Here is an 18,794-nt window from a genome sequence, read left to right on the forward strand (position 1 = left end):
ATTAGTTGTTCCTGCAATACATTGTATGTTGGTACAAATATGCGCGCAGTTCATTTGCGCATCAAGGAACATGAGTCAAGAATATGCAACAGAGTGGTTACGGCTGCAATGGTGTCCCATTTCTGTCAGATGAATCACAGAGGAGGATCTACGATGGTGGGTTATTGATAAACTTCCAATAACAATTGATCAGGATAAACCCGTAACCACATGTAACCACAATGACCCTCAATAGTGGCTTAGTAAAGATTCCACAAAGACACGATAGTTTATGATTTTGACAATTTGGTCAGAGCCAACACATTCCCAACATTTAACATACACTGTACTGGATAGTATTCATGACACTTGGTACATAAAAGAGTTTTACATAGAGAATTCATCTACCCCGGAAAAACAAAAGGAGTGGTTGCTGATTGGTGCAATCCTGCAGTCACTCCTTACCTGTGTTCCTGTGTGGAGTCTGTCTACGCTGCCTATGCTGTGGGCTGACTAACTTGGTGGAGTATCCATAAGAACCCAGTTTTGCCGCAGAGAAGCCGCAGAGTGGTTGCTGAGTGGTGCAGTCCTGCAGTCACTCCTTACCTCTGTTCCTGTGTGGAGTCGTCCTACTCTGCCTATGCTGTGGGCTGACTGACTGGGTGGAGTATCCATAAAAACCCAGTTTTGCTGCGGAGCGGCCACAGAGTGGTTGCTGAGTGGTGCAGTCCTGACAAGCAGGACAGCAGCAACAGCGATGGAAGAGCTGGAGGAGCACCGCTTGAGGAGAGCCCAACCCCGCCGTGAAGGATTCCTTGAGTCGAGAAGCAGACTGCTACGTGTGCCTACACTAAGGTTTTCAATTAACAATTACACAAACTTACCTCCTAAACCAACGGTTAGCGCTCCCCCGACAGTATCAATAGCCCAGCTGAATAACCAGGAGACTACTAGTAGCGAGCTGCAAGAGTGGCAATGGGTGCATAGAAAGTTTGGGGCAGCTAACGCCGGCGCATTTCCCAAAAGAGACAATACAAAGAGTGGACCCTCTTACCCCTACAGTCAATCCGGCAGCGGAGGGGACCGAGGCGGCAGCTTGTTGGGAGTCGCTGACCCCGCAGGGCTTGAAAACAGATGAATTGGCATTGAGGCGCGACGCTCCACCCCCGGGCTCACTCCACATTGCCATGCTGTCCCTCCAGATAGTGGCAGTCGAGGTACATGCCGTGGGACGCGGCTTGGACCGGGTGGAAGCAGAGGGTTTGGAGGAGGAGCGAGAGGGGGAACGGGAGGAGTGTTCGGGAGCGGGGGTCGATCGAGGATGGGGAATGCCTGGATGCCTCAGCCATCCGGGGGAGGGAAGTGGAGCAGGATGAGGAGGTGGAGCCAGCAAGTGATCGTCAGGTTGCGGGAGAGCAGCCAGCGGGTGAGGCTGAAAGTGGAAGCATCAAGAGCACGGCCTCAGAGAGAGAGATGGTGAAGCCCAAAGTGGCGGAACCCGGGAGACCTGTTACTGACACCCGCTGGCCTCTTCCTACGGCAGAAGGAAATAAAACACTAAAAAATAAAGAACGTACAATAACTGTATCTAAACAAAAGAAAATAAATGAAGGCTGGTAAGCACTTAAGGAAAGCCTACTATAGAGGCACAAGCCTCAAGACTCCTTCAATGCAGCACAACAAGTTAAACAAGCTAAACGACCATAACCCCCTAACTTTTTTTTAAACAAAGGGGGTAAACACAGACCCGAGTTCGAAAGAAATCTCAGATGTAGATCTGTTAGAGGGATGGGTGGCGGTGGAAGATCTTATTCTGCCAGAGGAAACCAGCAATACCCCTCAAGGGGTGGCGGAAACAGCACCTGAACCACCAGTAACACCTATACCAACAGCAACTCCAGTGAGATGGCATTACAGGAAACTTCCACCTGAGACACTTAGGAAACAGGGCTGGAGTTAAGGGACCAAAGCCTAAATGTTGGCAAGGCTACTGGAGGCCCTGCATTATTGAGCGGTGGGGCAGGGGTTAGAAAAGTAGAGGGATGTCCCCCTTTAGCCCTCAATCGGAAGACACAGTACATGTACATGGTGAACACCAGAAGGAAAGTATCGGCCCCCATAAGGGTGAGACGGACATCAATTCTTCTAAGAGAACTTTGAGGAGTCAACCAAACTCTGATAGTAATGGAAAACCAACAAGATCACCGGAGATGATCACCTCCCCTAGCTGGATAAGAAGAGGACGGAAGTCCTTACAAGGGGGCATAAGGGAAACACCACAAAAGAAAGCAGATCTAATGGCAATAATGTCAACTGTGACGATAGCTCTTGCTTCCTTTAGCAAATTATATAAAGCCCTGAATGAATCAGTGAGAGATCAATCAACAATTATCGCACTAATGCATACAAAATTGTCATACTTAGAAAAGCAGTTAATGATTAGGGAAGCAAGAAAAGAGAATGCAAGGGACATCGTGTGCGATGGACATGGATGGAGTGATATCAGTAAAGGAGAAAAGGGATAACCACGCTTCAAAAAGCAGTGTGTCAAAGAACTACGAAAAGCATGCGAGTGCGCCAGACAATGGCTTTATCAATTTGGACCGCTTGGAGATAACCTCGAGTACATCCAGTGTTGTGTCGGGAATGGTACCCCAGGGCAAGTACAGCAGTACAAAACAGAAAGAGTGTGGTAGCTTTTTTTCCCGAAGAACCAAGGCCATGGACAAACCAGCTCTAAAACCAGGGCATTGCTCGGACAAAATGGAGGCAGAGGTTGTGGTCCTTCAAACATCGAACTCGCCAGAACAGCCAAGGCGCATCGCGGTGGCCAAGTGTAAGACGAAGCAGATTAACACTGTCAAGGAAACATCACAAAATAACAAAGTGACGAGGAAGAGGAAATTCTCAGAAGAAGCGAAACAGGAGGAGGAAGTTAGCACTTTGGAGGCCTTAATGAATCCAAGTACATACACGGTTGAAGATACCAAATCTGATCTACCAACGCCTAAGGCTAGAGCAACAACAGAGTATGTAACAAGATCTGAACTGTTGAGAGAGATAAATCCACAGAAAAGGAGAGGAACTGAGAATGGGGAGGAATCGTTCAGAACCATGGAAGAAAAACAGAAGACTCAGGAGCCCCGCACTAGAAAATCACTAAAGAACAAGTCTTTATCTACCTCAGAAAGGAGCAAAAAAGGCCATCTCCCCAAGGAGCAAGGATCACGCAGACAAATCAGTGGACAAGAGAAAGCTGGAGCTCTCTCCCAACCATAGCCCGCGAAGAAAAGAAAGGGAATGGAGTAAGGGCAGAGAAATGCAGGATAGAAGTGGTGAAAGGACTAGGAGAACATAGAATAAACTTATCAAGAGCAAGTGTATCTTCAGATTGGAGAGGATAAAGGAAAAAAAAGATGGATTTATACTAAGCAGGAACTCAACGCTTTGTATTTTTGACAATGTTCTGGACCTACGTCAACTGACCTCACATGACCTAAAAATAATTGAACCTTGTGAGAAAGGGCGGGTTGACTGTACTTACTTACACATAGCATCTATAATTGTGAGTACCATCTTAAACAAGGAGTCGCAGAACCTTTGAATTTTGGGTTATGATCTGAAGAAACTGAAGGAGGGCAAAATGATGCAGGGACAGGCCAAACAAAGAAGCCTTAACAGGGGCTCACAAAAGCCTAAAGAGACAACTGGGCGTGGACAAAATAAGCATGTTAGAGATGAGGGTAACTACGGTCATGGTAGAAATGACTCCTCTAAAGCAGAAAAACAAGATAATCGGCAGCAGGGCAGACAAAAGGCCCAAAGGAAGGAGCTAAGGGGGCATTCTCCATATCGGGCCAATAATAGAGAGCCTGAGGAGAAATCACCAAGCAAATAGGAAAGATGGCCCAAAGGTCCTGGGGAAAAAATAAGGATCACAATAGATCAAACCCCAAGAAGAAACACAAGTGAGGACCTTGAGAGTGGCAAAGAGGGAGGAAGACTGGTTACACAGCAGAAGTGGACTTGGGTTTCCAATGCCCTAACAAACTCAAGAAAGTTCTAGCAACCAGTGGGCAAAACCACCTGATCATGGGCTAATGGAATACCCGAGGGTTTACCCACTTGATGAAAAGAACAGACGTGAACTTGTGAACATTTTATATAATGTGTTTACAGGAGACGTGGTTGGTGTCAAAACCGTACCTAGATGGCTACGTACTGATCTTTACTCCAGCACAGAAGGGAAGTGTAGGGTGGCCAAGGGCTGGTCTCCTAACACCAATAAGATCGGGAAGCGGCTTAGAAGTCCAAGCAGAAATCCACTTGTCACCCCATTCATTAATTATATGATAAGGAATCTCTCTCGGATTAAGAAACAAATAAACTAGAAACAACTCGAAGATTAAGTCTCCCTAGCAACCTTCTTCCATAAGGCTGTTCAAGGCCCTGGTCAGAGTTCCTTTACTGAAAAGAATGTCCCTCCCAGGTTCCCTTTCCAGGGTAATGTTGAACCCAGACATTAAGTGCTTTGCACCGTTACTGGGTACCCTCTGAAGACTTCAGTTCAGGCAAAAGTATGGATTGCGATTCTTGTCTATATATCTGTCCACATTTCTCAGAGATTGATTTCATAAGTGCAAGTCTGTTCTTTCTGTAGCTCCACAAAGAAATGGCTGTGATACAAATAGTCTCTCCTAAAGTCATTAGGCACAACTCTGTTCAGTTGTATGTCCTCCTGGTGCCATGCAGGTTTCTTCCTGCTAGCTTCTGGTTGGATAGCGCCTCTCAGGTGATGCAAACACTATTGTTAAGTTTGAGACTCGATTGTAAAAACATCGACAGCATCTCCTAGATGTGAAGGAGATCAGGTCGGTCTCTAGGTGTCTGGTTGCATCTTTCTTTACTCACCTGTCTCAGTTGTTTCATCTTGTTACCCAAGCTTACCTCACTTCCCTCCTAATGATGATCGCTCGCTCATGCCTTGGAGACTGTCTCCAAGTCTCAACTCTGACACTCAAGCTAGCTTTTGGCGCACCTCACCAGCACAATCCCACTCATCCTTCCCACCTCTTCCAGACAAGTAGTCAACTGTTGTTTTACTGTCAGGCAGTCGCTGGCCCAGAGGTGAAAAGGGAAATTCCATCTGCTGTTCTGTCCTGATCCTTCTCTACTCCTCCACCTAAGGATTTTTCCTTGTCTGTTCTTCACCATCATTTTCATATATTCTGACAGTTTGCCTCTCTAGCTCTCTTTCTTCGCATCCTATACCTGCTCTTTACCTCCTCTACTTCTTCTGAACTCTCCCCTTCTCTGATGTTCTTTTCTTCCAATCTCTTCTGCACTCTACACCTCAATGTTCTCCTCCAACCTCTTTTGGACACTCCCCACCTCTTGTACTCTCTCTGCCCAACATCCTGTACCATCAGCTCTTTCAACCTTCACATTCAGCACACATTTCACCTCCACCACCTCCTGCATTTCCAGTTCTCTCGGCACATTCATCTCTCCATGCCACACTGCTCTGTTACACCAAACAACCACACCATCTGTAACTCTGCCGAGACTCTTTTTTATAGGGATGTGTTCCCTTACCCCCAAGTCAGGCTTCTGTCTATGACTTGCATGAGTGACTGGTAATTGTTTCTGCTTTGCGATTATTTATGTGGCAAGACTTCAGGGTGTGTTTAGTGATTTCCCCCACTAGGTGATCCATTCTGTGCCCAGAGCCTTTCAAAGGCTGGTCTGACATCTTGGCACTTAGTAACATGCATACCTGGTGAAACATATTTCGGGTTCACAGTAGAGAAGTTGCAGGTCAGGGAATTGCTCTGTTTCTGCCGGTAGACTACTGCAACTATGAGGGATTAGCCATGCAAGGGACTCAAGTGGGTAAACCCCAGCGTCCATGTAGCAATACATGATCTCTGCAGGTCTGCATGGATGAGACCCACTGCGGTTCACTCTGCCTCCTATATTAAATTATTTGAAAGACCAGTAGCAAAAATGTATTCAATGTAGTAGTCCCTTTCCCCAATCCACATTAATGTGGGGAAGAACTAGAGGATCCTCCCCATTCTAACCAGGCTTTCCATATCATGTAGTGGCTGTTGCGACACAGCACCCTTAATCTCTCCGACATACACCTTACTGCCCAGACAAGGTACACCGGACACGGTTGATGTAGACCAGACCCATGAAGACTTGTCGTGTTATGCTATAGATAAAACCCCATTCCTTTCCCGTTTTAAAAAGGTTAACTGAAGTCATAGGCCGCTTGTCAATCTGCCAGATAAAAGACCAAGGAGACACTGCAGGGCCCAAAGGAGAATGTTGTGTACAGAGTTATAGTAGGTAATTCAGCTTGCAAATGTGCGTCAAACCCAAACATTCAGCAGAACCGGTCAGTAAGCCTGCAGGTTTATGTTGCTTTCCTTGTTCCGTATGGCATATTCAATACCAGCACAGTTTTCAGGCTGTTCAGTCACGTAGGCCAGAGTGCTTGGTCTACATAATTGCATCACGGTATACCTGTTGACAAGGTCTAGCAAGCCTGTGAGCACTTCTAAGTGTACATAAAAGCACACAATACATGAAATCAAATGTGATTGTTAAGGCATGCCTTTATTACAATTTTCTTTCCATTTCTGTGCTTAGGACAATGGACTCCACATTTATTTATTTCAAAGACGTTTAAAGACCCACAATCTCTGCATTCGATTTTCCCTCTAATAATAAAAAATGAAATATTGGGGTATTTATTGATAACAGATCAAGCTTTGGGAAGCAACAAAGCACTTTACAATTCATAGGGGGAATTACACAGTGAGCGAAGCAGAAATGAGTTGGATCAAGGAGATAAAAACAGGGGAGGGCTGGCCATTTGGCAGCAAGAGATCTACAAGCAACCACGGGAGGAAACAGGGGCGAGCATTTCACCCAAGTACATATATAAAAAATTATTAAAGTGTCACATTCGTAAACTGTGGCAGTACCTTTTGTCCAATTAAGAAAATGCACACACAGTTCACATGCTGCTGTAAAGTCACTGTTTAAGATGATCAATTGTGTTAAAAGGAGAAAGGGAAATGCACTAACACACAGAATCAAACGACTGGGTAGGAAAGACTAATGGCAGATTAGCAGCATTTAAGAAATAATAAAAGTCTTATGCTCACCAGAATCTCCAGACAAGGCAGCAGTACTTTTACTTCGGGCCAAGAACGAGTGCGTGGGTGTCAGGAGTCTGCTAACAACACTAGTCTCCCACGGGCTGAGCTGTCTTCGCCGAGCTAAGGGTGGCCATAAAAGCAACATATTAGTGTACTTCCTCACAAGTTTAAGGAAAGGCTGGAGTTAGCAAAACTACGATTGAAATAATTGAACAAGAATTTGGTAGTGAGTTATGATTGCTGGCAGAAAATATATTACTGTTTAGTCTACCATAATATAAGCCATTGTTTCTCCTCTTCTCTACACTCCATGCTTGGCATGCACAGCTGCGTATTACCCTACGATTCACAAAGAAATATTGTTTAAAGTAATGTTGTATTATGATAGTGAGTTAAAGAAGTATTTAGTTGAGCAGTTCATAATGTGAAATACTAGGAAACATTTCTACTTCTTTTGGGTGTTATTTGCAAACAGTCAAGGAACTTCGATGAAAGAAATAGGCCACAGTAAAGGCATGATACATATTTGGTTCGAAATCTTTCATAGTTTGCAGAACACCTAAAGAGATTCTAAAACTGAACCATTCAAAGGGTTTGCAAGAACAAATTATGCACCTCTAGTTAAAGATTTCGATTCTGGATGCATATGAGCGTGATCCAGGAACATTCCCATAAAAACGTTCCTACCAATAACAGCAATTTTACAAAACTATGTTTTAAATGTGTTGCTGTTTTACATTTAAATAGAAAAACAAGCATTGGCAATGCCAACAGTTTGGGTTTCTATGTAGGCATGGGAAAGGCACTATTACCCTAAGTCAGAAGCAAACAGGCGGGTGTTACCATTCACTAGTACCAACATCGCAGTAAGGACGCCTGGGCTAAGGAGGTGGGCAGACTGGGGAAGTCGAGATAGAAGAGAAGATGACAGGCCTAGCTCCAATAAAACAAGGACTCGCTTAGCCCTGAGATCTACCCAAAAGTCCCCGGCCCAAGTTGATTGTAAAGATCCAATAAACACCTTTGGACTTACCATTTGTGTCAGTGTAGTTATTTGTGCTAGATTTAATATCTGTAATAATGTAATACACTCATCAATTCAACTGTATTCATGTATTTGACACATTTCCATATACTTTCCACGGTTCAGAATTGGGTTTGAATGTAGAAAAGCTTAAAGTGACTCCTCATTGATTGATAGCCTTGGCATGTGTGTGTGACACAAATAGATCAATGTTCTGTTTCGAATAGGGGTTTGTGTGTCAAATTATGGCTACAGCTGGTTTGGTGTGATCATTTTTGTAATCTCAAGATCTGTGCATGTATATTGGATAACTCTTAGACTTTTTTCATGTTCACATTTTAGGGGTGCTTGTCAATGTGGGGTCAATGATTGTCACCATTTCTGCACTCCCTTAATTGTTCATGAACATTATTGGTCAACCAGTCAAATAAAGTTTTTTTTTTCTTTTTAGGTCTAGCAACATTATTTTACTTTCAAACTAAAAACGGAAGATTCATTTGTTGATTTTTCATATTGTGGCTAGCAAATAAAGCTCTGGGACTATAATTATTTTGGACTTATTAAAAAAGTCAAAACTGTTGGCTTTGCCAATGTTTGTTTTTAACAAGACTTCATAGAATGACACGCAGATGGCTTATAAGTGGAGTGATTGAAGGCAGACATGGTTAAGACATTTGTATTACACCACTAGCAGGTTTACAGCTCCAATTAAGTCACTGGGCCTCATTATAAGTGTGCCAGTCCGGTAACAACGGTGCTGGTAAGCCTACCGGCAACGTTGTTACCGGACCGGCACACTACGAGACTGCAGGCGGGTGTCCGTCCTCCCGGCAGGGTCTGACATGGCGGGCAGGACGGCACCTGTGCGCAGACTTACACTGTGCTTCCCTGCTCCCATTCCCATTGAGTCGTATGGGACTCAAATGTGAATGGGCATTTACATTTTCCGGCGCCTGACTTCACGGACCGCCCGGCTGTAATACCCTGGTGTTTCCGTGAAGCCATGCGCTGGAAAAATTCACAACTCTGGCAGCAGCCTACCGATTATACCGGCACAGCTACCGCAGGAGTTGTAATGAGGCCCATTTAATCTCATAAGACTGCTTTGAAAGAATACTGCCAGGCACTTCAAGTGCAAAGTTAGATTAAAGAGAGTTCCCATGAGGAGGTGTTTTGGGCGGGGAGAGGCAGGAACTGGGTGGGAATGGTCAAAGGTATTAACATTTCCATGGGCAGTCAATGGGTGGGAAAATAACTATACAACACCTACAGACTGTGTCATTCCTCATATGCCACCCCCCCCCCATTATGTAGTCTAATGCAATAGTTTTGGCTTACAGGTGTCGGAAGCACCATCCAATAGCTCAAATTAACAAGCAGACTTGTAGCCTGCTATAAATCTCTGAAAACCAAATTAAAAAACATGACTGGGGCATTAATACATTCAAGTTCTTGTTACAATTAGAACATTGCTACCACAGAAAAAAAACAACCAACCCCAGAGTCAGATCATGCAATGCTGTGGCACGTGGCCTCCAGTTCTTTTTTGCAGTATCAAAAAGATGAGCACACTTCATATTTGGGCTGATGTATAATCTGTACATCATAACCAAGTCAGTGTCAGAGAAATAGTGCTGCATTCAAATAGTTGAGAAAAACATGACAGGTCTATTCTCTTTTAGACAAACATCCATTTTTAAATGGATTTGATAAATACATTTAGCATAACAAATTAAAACATTTCTATGAATTTAAATATTATTTGGCACATGTATATGACATTTTTAAAAGTATTTGTTTTTCTTATAAATGTATATATATTTTCAGTTGTTAAAGGGACATCATGATTAAGTTGCTCTAATAAAACATGTGAAATTCTGAGAAAAAACTGCTACTGGGACGTAAGGTTGCAGCGCAAAATCTAAAAACCATACAAATTCACAATTTATGGTAAGCTATACAAAAATAACTTACGCTCCCTCGATGCACTGCTCATACACAACATCGGTTATATCACATATGACCTCACTAATCTTTACTTTAGTATATTTATAAGGTGCACCAGGTCACCGTGAGGCTTACGGGCGTCGATAAACATGCATAGTTTTTAATCTGTAGGGAGACCCAGACAGAAAGTGATTGTGTTTAGGTTATTTCAGCAAACACATGCAGGGTTACAAGAAGGCCTGTCGTGAACTAGGCTACGTTTCACAAAATATAACTTATAATTCAAAATGGTCTACTGAAGTTCTGTTGATAAAAGAGCACGCTTAAAATAAATTACCATAGGAACAAGCTATAGCATAGAGTATGCCTTATGTGATGTAATCAGCAGTAGAGTGCTTCTTTTTTCTTTTGTATTTTTGGTTTGTTACAAATCTTTATACACAACATTAAAACCAGAGTACTAAAACAAACAATTTCCATACACCAATAAATTTCAATCTACGTACCATCTCCGTTATCCAATACTTACATTAAAATTATTAAACCCATTTAATCCATAATCCGAAACAATGCCCATCCACAAATCAACCAGTTTTCCCCCAATACTCTATAACAAGTTTTAATAAACTGCACTAGTGCAAATATGTTTGCTTGAGAGCCATTTAACAGTCAACACCAGAAACCCTCTATGTTTATAATTCTAAGACGGAAACAAATGACCTTATGGGAGCGCAATTCCTTCACTTTGTTACATTCTAGAATCAGATGTTTCCAATTCTCTGGTTTTCCCTTGACATTACACAACTGGCATATTCTTTTTACCTTTTCAATTCCCATCCTCGGAACCCCAAACATTCAAAGTGTGTAATTGGTTTAATCTAACGTTCATAAAGTGCTGGGGGTGGCAGGACGGCAAGTGCCATGGGAGGGAGAGGGGGAAGGGAGGATGCGTGCAGTGGACAGGGTGGAAACGGTTTAGGGCTAGTCTGGGGAAGGGGGACCAAAGGCAAGTGCTGGCAAGGGATGGTTGGGGGACTGGAAAGTGGGGTGGTCTGGTCCTGTGTGACTCTGAAGAGACTAGGCCTCAGTCGCAGCAGCAGAGGGAAAAATTAGCACGGAAGTGGAAAAGCGAAGGAAGGGGAGAAAAGGAAAGTCTTCATAAGTGTCCAGAACTTAAGGAGATTTGGCTCAAGTCTGAGGGGGGCAGGGAGGCCGTTCCAGAGGGAAGAACCCGCCGAGGAAATGGATCTACCTCCCACTCTGCTTGGAGAAACGTTTGATCTGCAGAGAGTTGGGGCCAGAGGACCAAAGGACTCTGGTAGGGAGGTATTTAGGGAGGGAAAGCTGAATGTAGAGGTCCCAGGCCTAAGATGGGTTTGCACCAAAAGATCGAATATAATAAATAGAAAATACCGAACTGGAAAAGGGGTTGCGGGGGTGTCCTCTGCATACATGGAAGAGAAAGCAGGGGGCAATTAATCAAAAAACCCACCCTCGACCCAAGTAACCCTGCCACTTACAGACCTATTACCACAGTGCCCTTCCTACTAAAAATCTTGTATAGGGCAGCTTAACCACAAATACAGGCCTACTCCGACAATCGGGCTTCCGTCCCAGACACGGAACAGAAACTGCCCCTATCGACTTAAAAACACAAATTGAGGACTTAAAAGATATGGGTAAACTGGCCCTTCTCCTACTGCTCGATCTATCGGCAGCTTTCGATTTGGTCAATCACCAAATACTTTGCCATCACCTCAAAACAGCTGTCCACTTATCAGATGAAGCTACCTCGCGGATCAGGTCCTTACTGTCAAATAGAACGATGCAGGTATTCTCACCTTCCACTTCTACTGAACCGTCACCAGTCCCGTGTGGTGTCCCCCAAGGGTCCTGCGTCTCCCCCAATTTATATAACGTGTTTATGAAGCCTCTCTTTGATATTCTCGACTGTCTGGGTGTCACCTACACAAACTATACAGATGACACCCAGATACTCGTCCCTATCACGGGCAATCACGTAACTGACTCTAAAGCACTCAATTATGTTTACGCAGTCATCCAGGCTTGGATGGCGCATTGTCGGCTTTGCTTAAACGATGAAAAAACTGAGTTCTTCATCTTAGGCTCGCACGTCAGACTTAATAAATTGACCCGGCCTTCAAATCATTCACTATCGATGGGAACACCCTCAAGGTCACAAATGACACAAAAACATTAGGCATCTACCTTGATTCCACCCTGTCACTCACTAGACAAACTAATGCTGTGGTATAAACTTCGGCCTACACATGTAAGCTTTTAACAGCATGTAGACCTTTCCTTACACCCACTAACTGCATTATCCTTGCTAGAACCCTTGTTATGGCTAAAATTGATTACTGCAATGCCCTCTACCTAGGGACTAGCCAAAGAAACATCAACAGACTTCAGGTAACTCAGAACAATGCCATTAGGGCTGCCTTTAACATTCCTGGGAAACCTCATATAGCGGACACTAGACATAGCCTTCATTGGCTTCCTGTGGCCCACAGAATATCACTCAAAACCCTTGCTTTGACTCACAAGTCTCTTGCCAACCTTGCCCCTGTATACCTTGCTAACCGCTTCACAGCCCCCACCTCCTCCAGACCACCGAGATCTGCACATGCCCACTCACTATCAATACCCAGAGCTTCAGAAGGCTTGAGGATCCAGCTTCCCAGTCCCTGCAGCCAAACTGTGGAACGCACTACCCTCAACACTCAGATCTGAACCTTCCTGCTAATCCTTTAAGAATAAAGTTAAACTATGGCTCTCCGAGCAGGACCCGGTTGCCTCACGCTTGTAAACCTTACCGTTATCTGCCAGGACTCATCATACTATTGTACCACCTCCCGGCTCCTTGTTTCCTCTTCTACACACCTTTTCCTCTACTCAACACCGGTACCTCCTATCTCCCGTATCTTATCTAGTGCATCACTATATGGTCAGTACCTGGCCTCGACTCTACCTCTAGCTCGTGTACACTCTGCAAAACTCATGTACCCTCGCTAGCACGTACCTATTCCACCTAAACTGTTGTAATATAGATCCTCTTAATCTGCCCTTTACCTGTAACTGCTGTAAGACTTGTAATATATGTACCTTCCTGTAAATGTTTGCACCTTTTAAAAAAATTGTGCCCAGCGGCCTCCTGGTCAGGCGTATACTGTATCATTGCAAGTGCTGCATTCTCTGGTAACTCTTGCGCTTGTCTATTCTGCTTTACTTGTTAACTTATGTACTTTCCTTTGTAACTGATGTACTTCTTCAAGAAATGCGCCCAGATGCCCCAGGGCCAGGCACGCAATACAAATAAAATAAATACAAATACAATTACGCCATTTCCAAAAAACTTGAACTGCAAAATGCAGCAAAGCGGGCTTCGCTATTTTGTAATTCAAGCTTTTTGGAATTCGCAATGATAACGTACATCCCCTCCCCCCAGAAAACCTTGTGGATGATGCAGAGGGTCTAGAATTTGATCCTTAGGGTCACCGGGAGCCAGTGGAGAGATTTTAGAGCTGGAGAGATGCAGTCCCTGGGCTTGAAGCCAAGGATAAGTCTTGCAGTTAAAGGGGGTGAAGGGAGGAACGAGGTAGATAAAGAAGAGGCTGTTGCAGCAGTTCTGTCCAGCCTAGAAAGAACCATCGTTCTAGAGGCGTTGAGCTTCTGGGGGAAGGTGAAGAAAGGTAGAATGCCCCTAAGGAGGTGCAGCTGAAAGTTGGACTTCCTGGCAATGTCTGATGTGTGGGGAGAAAGAGAAAGAGGAGTCAAAGATGATCCCAAGATTTATTGCCTCACAAGTGGGGGAGGGGAGGGGACCCAAGAGGCCAGTGAGTGGGGGGGGGGATGGGGTAGACGGAGCGAGCATCCCAATGAGAAGGATCTCCATCTTATTGGTATCAAGGCAGAGATCATTGGCAGAGCACCATGTCGGAATAGCAGTCAGGCAGTCAGGTATGGGAAAGGAGGAGGAGGTAGAGGATGGCAGCTTGAAGGAGAGCTGTGTGCTGTCTGCATAACACTGGAAATGAGGCGAGAAGGTGGAGATCAGGTGGGTGAAAGGGGCCAGGTAGAAGTTGAAGAGATATGGTGATAGGATAGAGCCCTGAGGGACGCCACAAATAGAGAGTGAGGAGGAGGAGAGAAAGGGATCCATTTGCACTTAGGGTCTGTTTGAAAGGAAGGGGGTCAGCCACGCCAGTGCCCGGTCAGTGATGCCTAGGTTATCATGGATGATGATGGAGTGGTTGACTGTGTCAAAGGTGGAAGATCGAGGAGGATCAGAACAGAGGGAGTGTTTGAGTCCAGGTCAGAGAGCAGGTCATCATAGGTGTTCAGGAGAGCAGTTTCCTTTCCATGCCTCTAGATGCCCGGAAACCGGACTAGTGGTCATGGAAGCAGCCAGCCAATTTGGTGTGGAGGGTCAATTGGGGGATGACCAGCTTCTCCATGAGTTTGCCCAAGAAAGGGGTGATAGAGATAGAGCGATAGTTAGCCGGGCAAGTAGAGTCAGCAGACTGCTTTTTAGGAGAGGGTGCTCACGAGAGTGTTTAAGGGGTTGTGGGAAAGAGCCAGTGGCAAGGGAGTGATTGCAGAGGGCAGCAAAGGCTGGGGTGAGAGACGCAATGTTGTCCTTGATGGTTCTGGATGAGCTGGGAAGCACTTGTTTAGAGGAGACTTTCATAGAGCGGACAACTCTAGAGATCTCATCTGGTGCATTCTGAGAGGAGGAGGAGTGCAAGGGGGTTGGATGAGGGGAGGCCGAGGGAGGCATGTGAAGAGGGGTGGATGAGTGAGCATATGACAGAGAGAAAGGGATGTCTTTTTGGAGGCTAAGTGTGCTCCCAGTGCAGTAGAGAGGGCCTTGGATGGTGGAGTAGACTGCAGTAGGATTGGCGAGTTCCTTGCAGATTCTAAAACACTGAGCCATGTTATTGGTGGCTCCAGAGATGCGGGCTTGGACCTGAGCCCTCTTCTTGAAGCAGATGTACTTGGTGATGTCATTAGTGAAGTAATTGATGATGCGATCTGTGGTTTCATGTGCGAGTATGAGCAATTCATGGTGCAGGTACCTGTAACAGTTGTACAGCTTGCAGTAACTTGCACAATTTAAAATGTTGCGCTGCTGAAACGCTAATGTCCTTTTAACAAATGTTTTCACTGAATTACCATGGTTTTTGTAACTGAAGATGTCTTGTAATGTTTTATCACTGTATTTAAGCTACTAAAATATCCTGGTTTAATATACTTAATACAGATCGAATGTTCTTTTAATAAACATGTTTTGCCATGCACATTGTTGTGTCTTACTTTGAGCAGCACATGCTAGGGATGAAAGTTATTTATTTTATTTTTATTTATTACACGCCCAGACCCTCGGGTGTCACGGCGAGGTTATAAGATAGCTTAGAAATTAGTCACAATCAAACATTACAAAGGTTGCATTACAAGATATAGGTTACAACATATTCACAACAATATACAGTGGCCTAAGTATTCACAACAGTGTCCGATGGAGGGGTCCTATCTTAGGGTGCTAATATTGGTTGAATAACCAGGTTTTTAGCTGTTTCTTAAAGAGCTTGAAGGAGGATGCTTTTTTGATGATGATGGGTAGGGTGTTCCAGTGTTTGGGGGCTAAAGTGGTGAAGCTGCTGCCCCCTGCTCTAGTGGTTTTGAATCGAGGGGGGTCCAGGAGGAGTTTGTCGTTGGATCTCAGTGATCTTATGTTAGTTTTAGGATGCAGAGTGTTATTGAGGTAGATAGGTCCTTTTTTTGTAATGCATTTGTGGGTGATGCGTAGAGTTTTGAAAATGATGCGGGCTTTGATGGGGAGCCAGTGGGCATCTTTCCTGGTCTTGGATATATGGTCTGATTTTTTTATGCCTAGTGCTGCCCTCAGGACTTTGTTTTGCAAAAGTTGCATTTTGGCTAGGTTGGTGTTGGAGGTGCCCAGTAGTAATACATTACAGTAGTCCAATTTCGATAGGACCAGTGCTCTTTCCAGGGTGAGGCAGTTAGCTGGGGTCAGAAATTGTCGGCTGAGTGCGATTAATTTGGAAGTGTAGGCCGTAGAGGAGGAAAGTACGTTGATCTGTTTGGTCATGGTCAGGCTAGCATCGAAGTACACGCCCAGTGTTTTTACTTGTTTTGACACTGGGATATTGGTGCCGTCGATGTTGATGGTTGAATATTCTGGCTGAAGGGTTGCTAATTTGGCTGGAGCTCCTACGATGAGGACTTCCGTCTTCTCATCGTTAAGACATAGGCTGTTCAATGCCATCCAGTTTTGTATGATGACGTAAATTTTATTGATAGCTAAAGTGTCCTGGTCATAGTTGCCTGTAAGAGGTATAAGGATCTGGGTGTCATCCGCAAAATTAGTGTAAATGACACCCATATCGTCAAGTGCTGAGAACAGGAGCTTGGTATATGCGTTATACAGCGTGGGAGAAAGGCAAGAGCCTTGGGGCACTCCTATGGGGACTGGGATGGGGTTGGCTGCTTCTTTGCCTATGGACACTCTGGAGGTGCGGTCAGTTAAGAAAGATTTCACCCAAGCAGTGGCTGCCCCAGAGAAGTTGAATTCACGGGCAAGTGAGTTGCAGAGTTTGTCGTGGTCCACCAGGTCGAACGCTGCTGAGAGGTCCAACAACAGGAGAATGCAAAGTTTCCCTGAGTCTCTAATGGCATCCATCTGGATTTTGAGGTCCAAGAGAGCTGTTTCAGTGCTGTGGTTAGGCCTGAAGCCTGATTGTCTGGTGCCGAGGAGCTGGTTAGATTCTAAATGGGTTTGAATTTGGTTGTAGGCTAGTTTGTCGATGATTTTGAGTAAGAATGGGACCGTGGTTATGGGGCGATAGTTAGTTGGAATGGTGGGGTCTAGATTTGATTTTTTTAGAAGTGGTGTAACCCAAGCTTCTTTAATGCAAGTCGGAACTGTATTGGAGTTGAATGAGGCATTGACAAATTTGGTGATGAGGGGGGTCAGGGTGGGTGCACAAGCTTTGACTAGTTTGGCTGGGACAGTATCTCCTTTGCAGTTGGATGCTTTTAGTTTGGAGATAGTATCGAGTACGAGATTGTGGGTGACTGGTGTGAATTGGAAGGGGGGGTTGGAGTTGTCACTGGGAAGGGCGCAGGGGTTGGGGAAGGGGGGGGTTTTTGTAGCTAGGAGTAATTCTTTGGAATTGATTTTGTTTTGTAACGTAGTGATTTTGGAGGCAAGAGCATCTTGAATGGTGGTACACCATTCTTTGCTTGTGTTTGTGGATGTGACGGTAGGAAGTGGATTTTCAAGTTCTCTAAGGATAGAGAAGAGCTCTTTGGAGTCGGATGCTGCATTACTAATGCGAGCATTGTAGGCGTTAGCTTTATGAGAGATGATAGCTGATTTGTAGAGGGTATTAGCGTCTTTGAATGCTTTGGCTGAGTCCGGGGAGGGGTGTTTATTATGGGTATGCTCAAGAGAGCGTTTTTTCCTTCTAAGGGAAAAATTTTATTTGATAAAATTTCATTTTATTTGAATTTTTGTTCAGCGTTGGCCCTACCTAGAGGGTCTCAGAGTGCCCTACATGGTTCAAAGTTTTAAAAGGTGGTAGTTGGGAGTTAAAAAAAGAAGCTGCAAAATGTTTTCAGGAACGTATAGGAAGATTAGGATAGACAGGTGACAGCAGTGCAGGAGGGCAGGGTTATGCGTGGGGAAACAGTTATGTTCCGTATCATGGTTGCCCAGTGGGTAAATGCTTGGTTTTGTGCGCATGTGAGTTAAGGTGTTTGCAGGCTTGTCTAGAGTTTGTGTGGGTGATGGGTTTGAGTTTGTCATGCAGGTAAGGTGTTGTTTTGTTTGAGGTGGAATGCTTTGAATACAATACAGAGTCCTTTGAAGGCAATTCTCTGGGGTCTGGGGTGCCAGTAGATCTCAGCAAGAGCGGCAGTGGTGTGTGAATGCTTGGGTAGGTGGAGGATGAGTCTGGCTGCTGTGTTTTGTATGGCTTGCAGGGGGGCAAGGGTGGTGTTGGGGCGTTCAGTGAGGAGAGCATTTCCATAGTCCAGCTTAGAGAGAACCAGAGTTTGGACTGCAGTGCGGAAGTCATCAGGAGGAAGGATAGGTTTGATTTTGCATAGGAGGTGTAGGAAAGAGATGTATGTGGGTTGTCTGTGGCGAGTTCTTGGATCCAGCGGGGGAGGTCGGGCTTGTGCCTTGGGGGGCAGATGAGGAGGTGTTTTGTTTTGGAAGGGTTGAGTTTGAGGAAGTGGGTGGCCATCTAGTTGGTGATGGTGGAGAGATAGGTTTTGAGGGTGTGGAGTTGCAGAGGGGATGAAATGTAGAAGTAAATTTCTGTGTCATCTGCGTATTGGTGGAAATGTAGGTTGTGTTTGCTAAGGGTCTGTCCAAGGGATTAAAAATATAGGTTGAAGAGGAGTGGAGATAGTTAAAAGCCTTGTGAGAACCCATACTTGACAGGGGTGGGGTCTGATCGGTAAGGGGATATGAAGACAAAGTGTATACTATCAGTGAGAAAGGAGGTGAACCAGTCAAGTACGGTGCCAGAGAGAATCATCCTGTACGTTAGGATGTCTAGTAGAATGGTGTGGTCGATGGTGGCGAAGGCTTTAGAGGGGTCGAGGAGTGCAAGTAGTTC

At 44.9% G+C, this 18,794-nt stretch overlaps 1 protein-coding gene across 11 annotated transcripts in view; it reads right to left on the minus strand.

Annotated features, from left to right (window-relative positions):
* MAP7 (microtubule associated protein 7) overlaps window positions 1-18,794 on the minus strand; it is a 1,989,984-nt gene that overhangs the window by 1,170,788 nt on the left and 800,402 nt on the right. For all 11 annotated transcript variants that reach the window (XM_069606765.1, XM_069606764.1, XM_069606762.1 and 8 more), the window contains one exon: window positions 7,158-7,271. In XM_069606765.1, coding sequence (XP_069462866.1) covers window positions 7,158-7,271 — 114 coding nt within the window. The remainder of the gene's footprint in view (window positions 1-7,157; window positions 7,272-18,794) is intronic.

This window comes from Ambystoma mexicanum, chromosome 4p, assembly GCF_040938575.1.
Source record: "Ambystoma mexicanum isolate Mex_15411 chromosome 4p, UKY_AmexF1_1, whole genome shotgun sequence".
NCBI lineage: Eukaryota > Metazoa > Chordata > Amphibia > Caudata > Ambystomatidae > Ambystoma > Ambystoma mexicanum.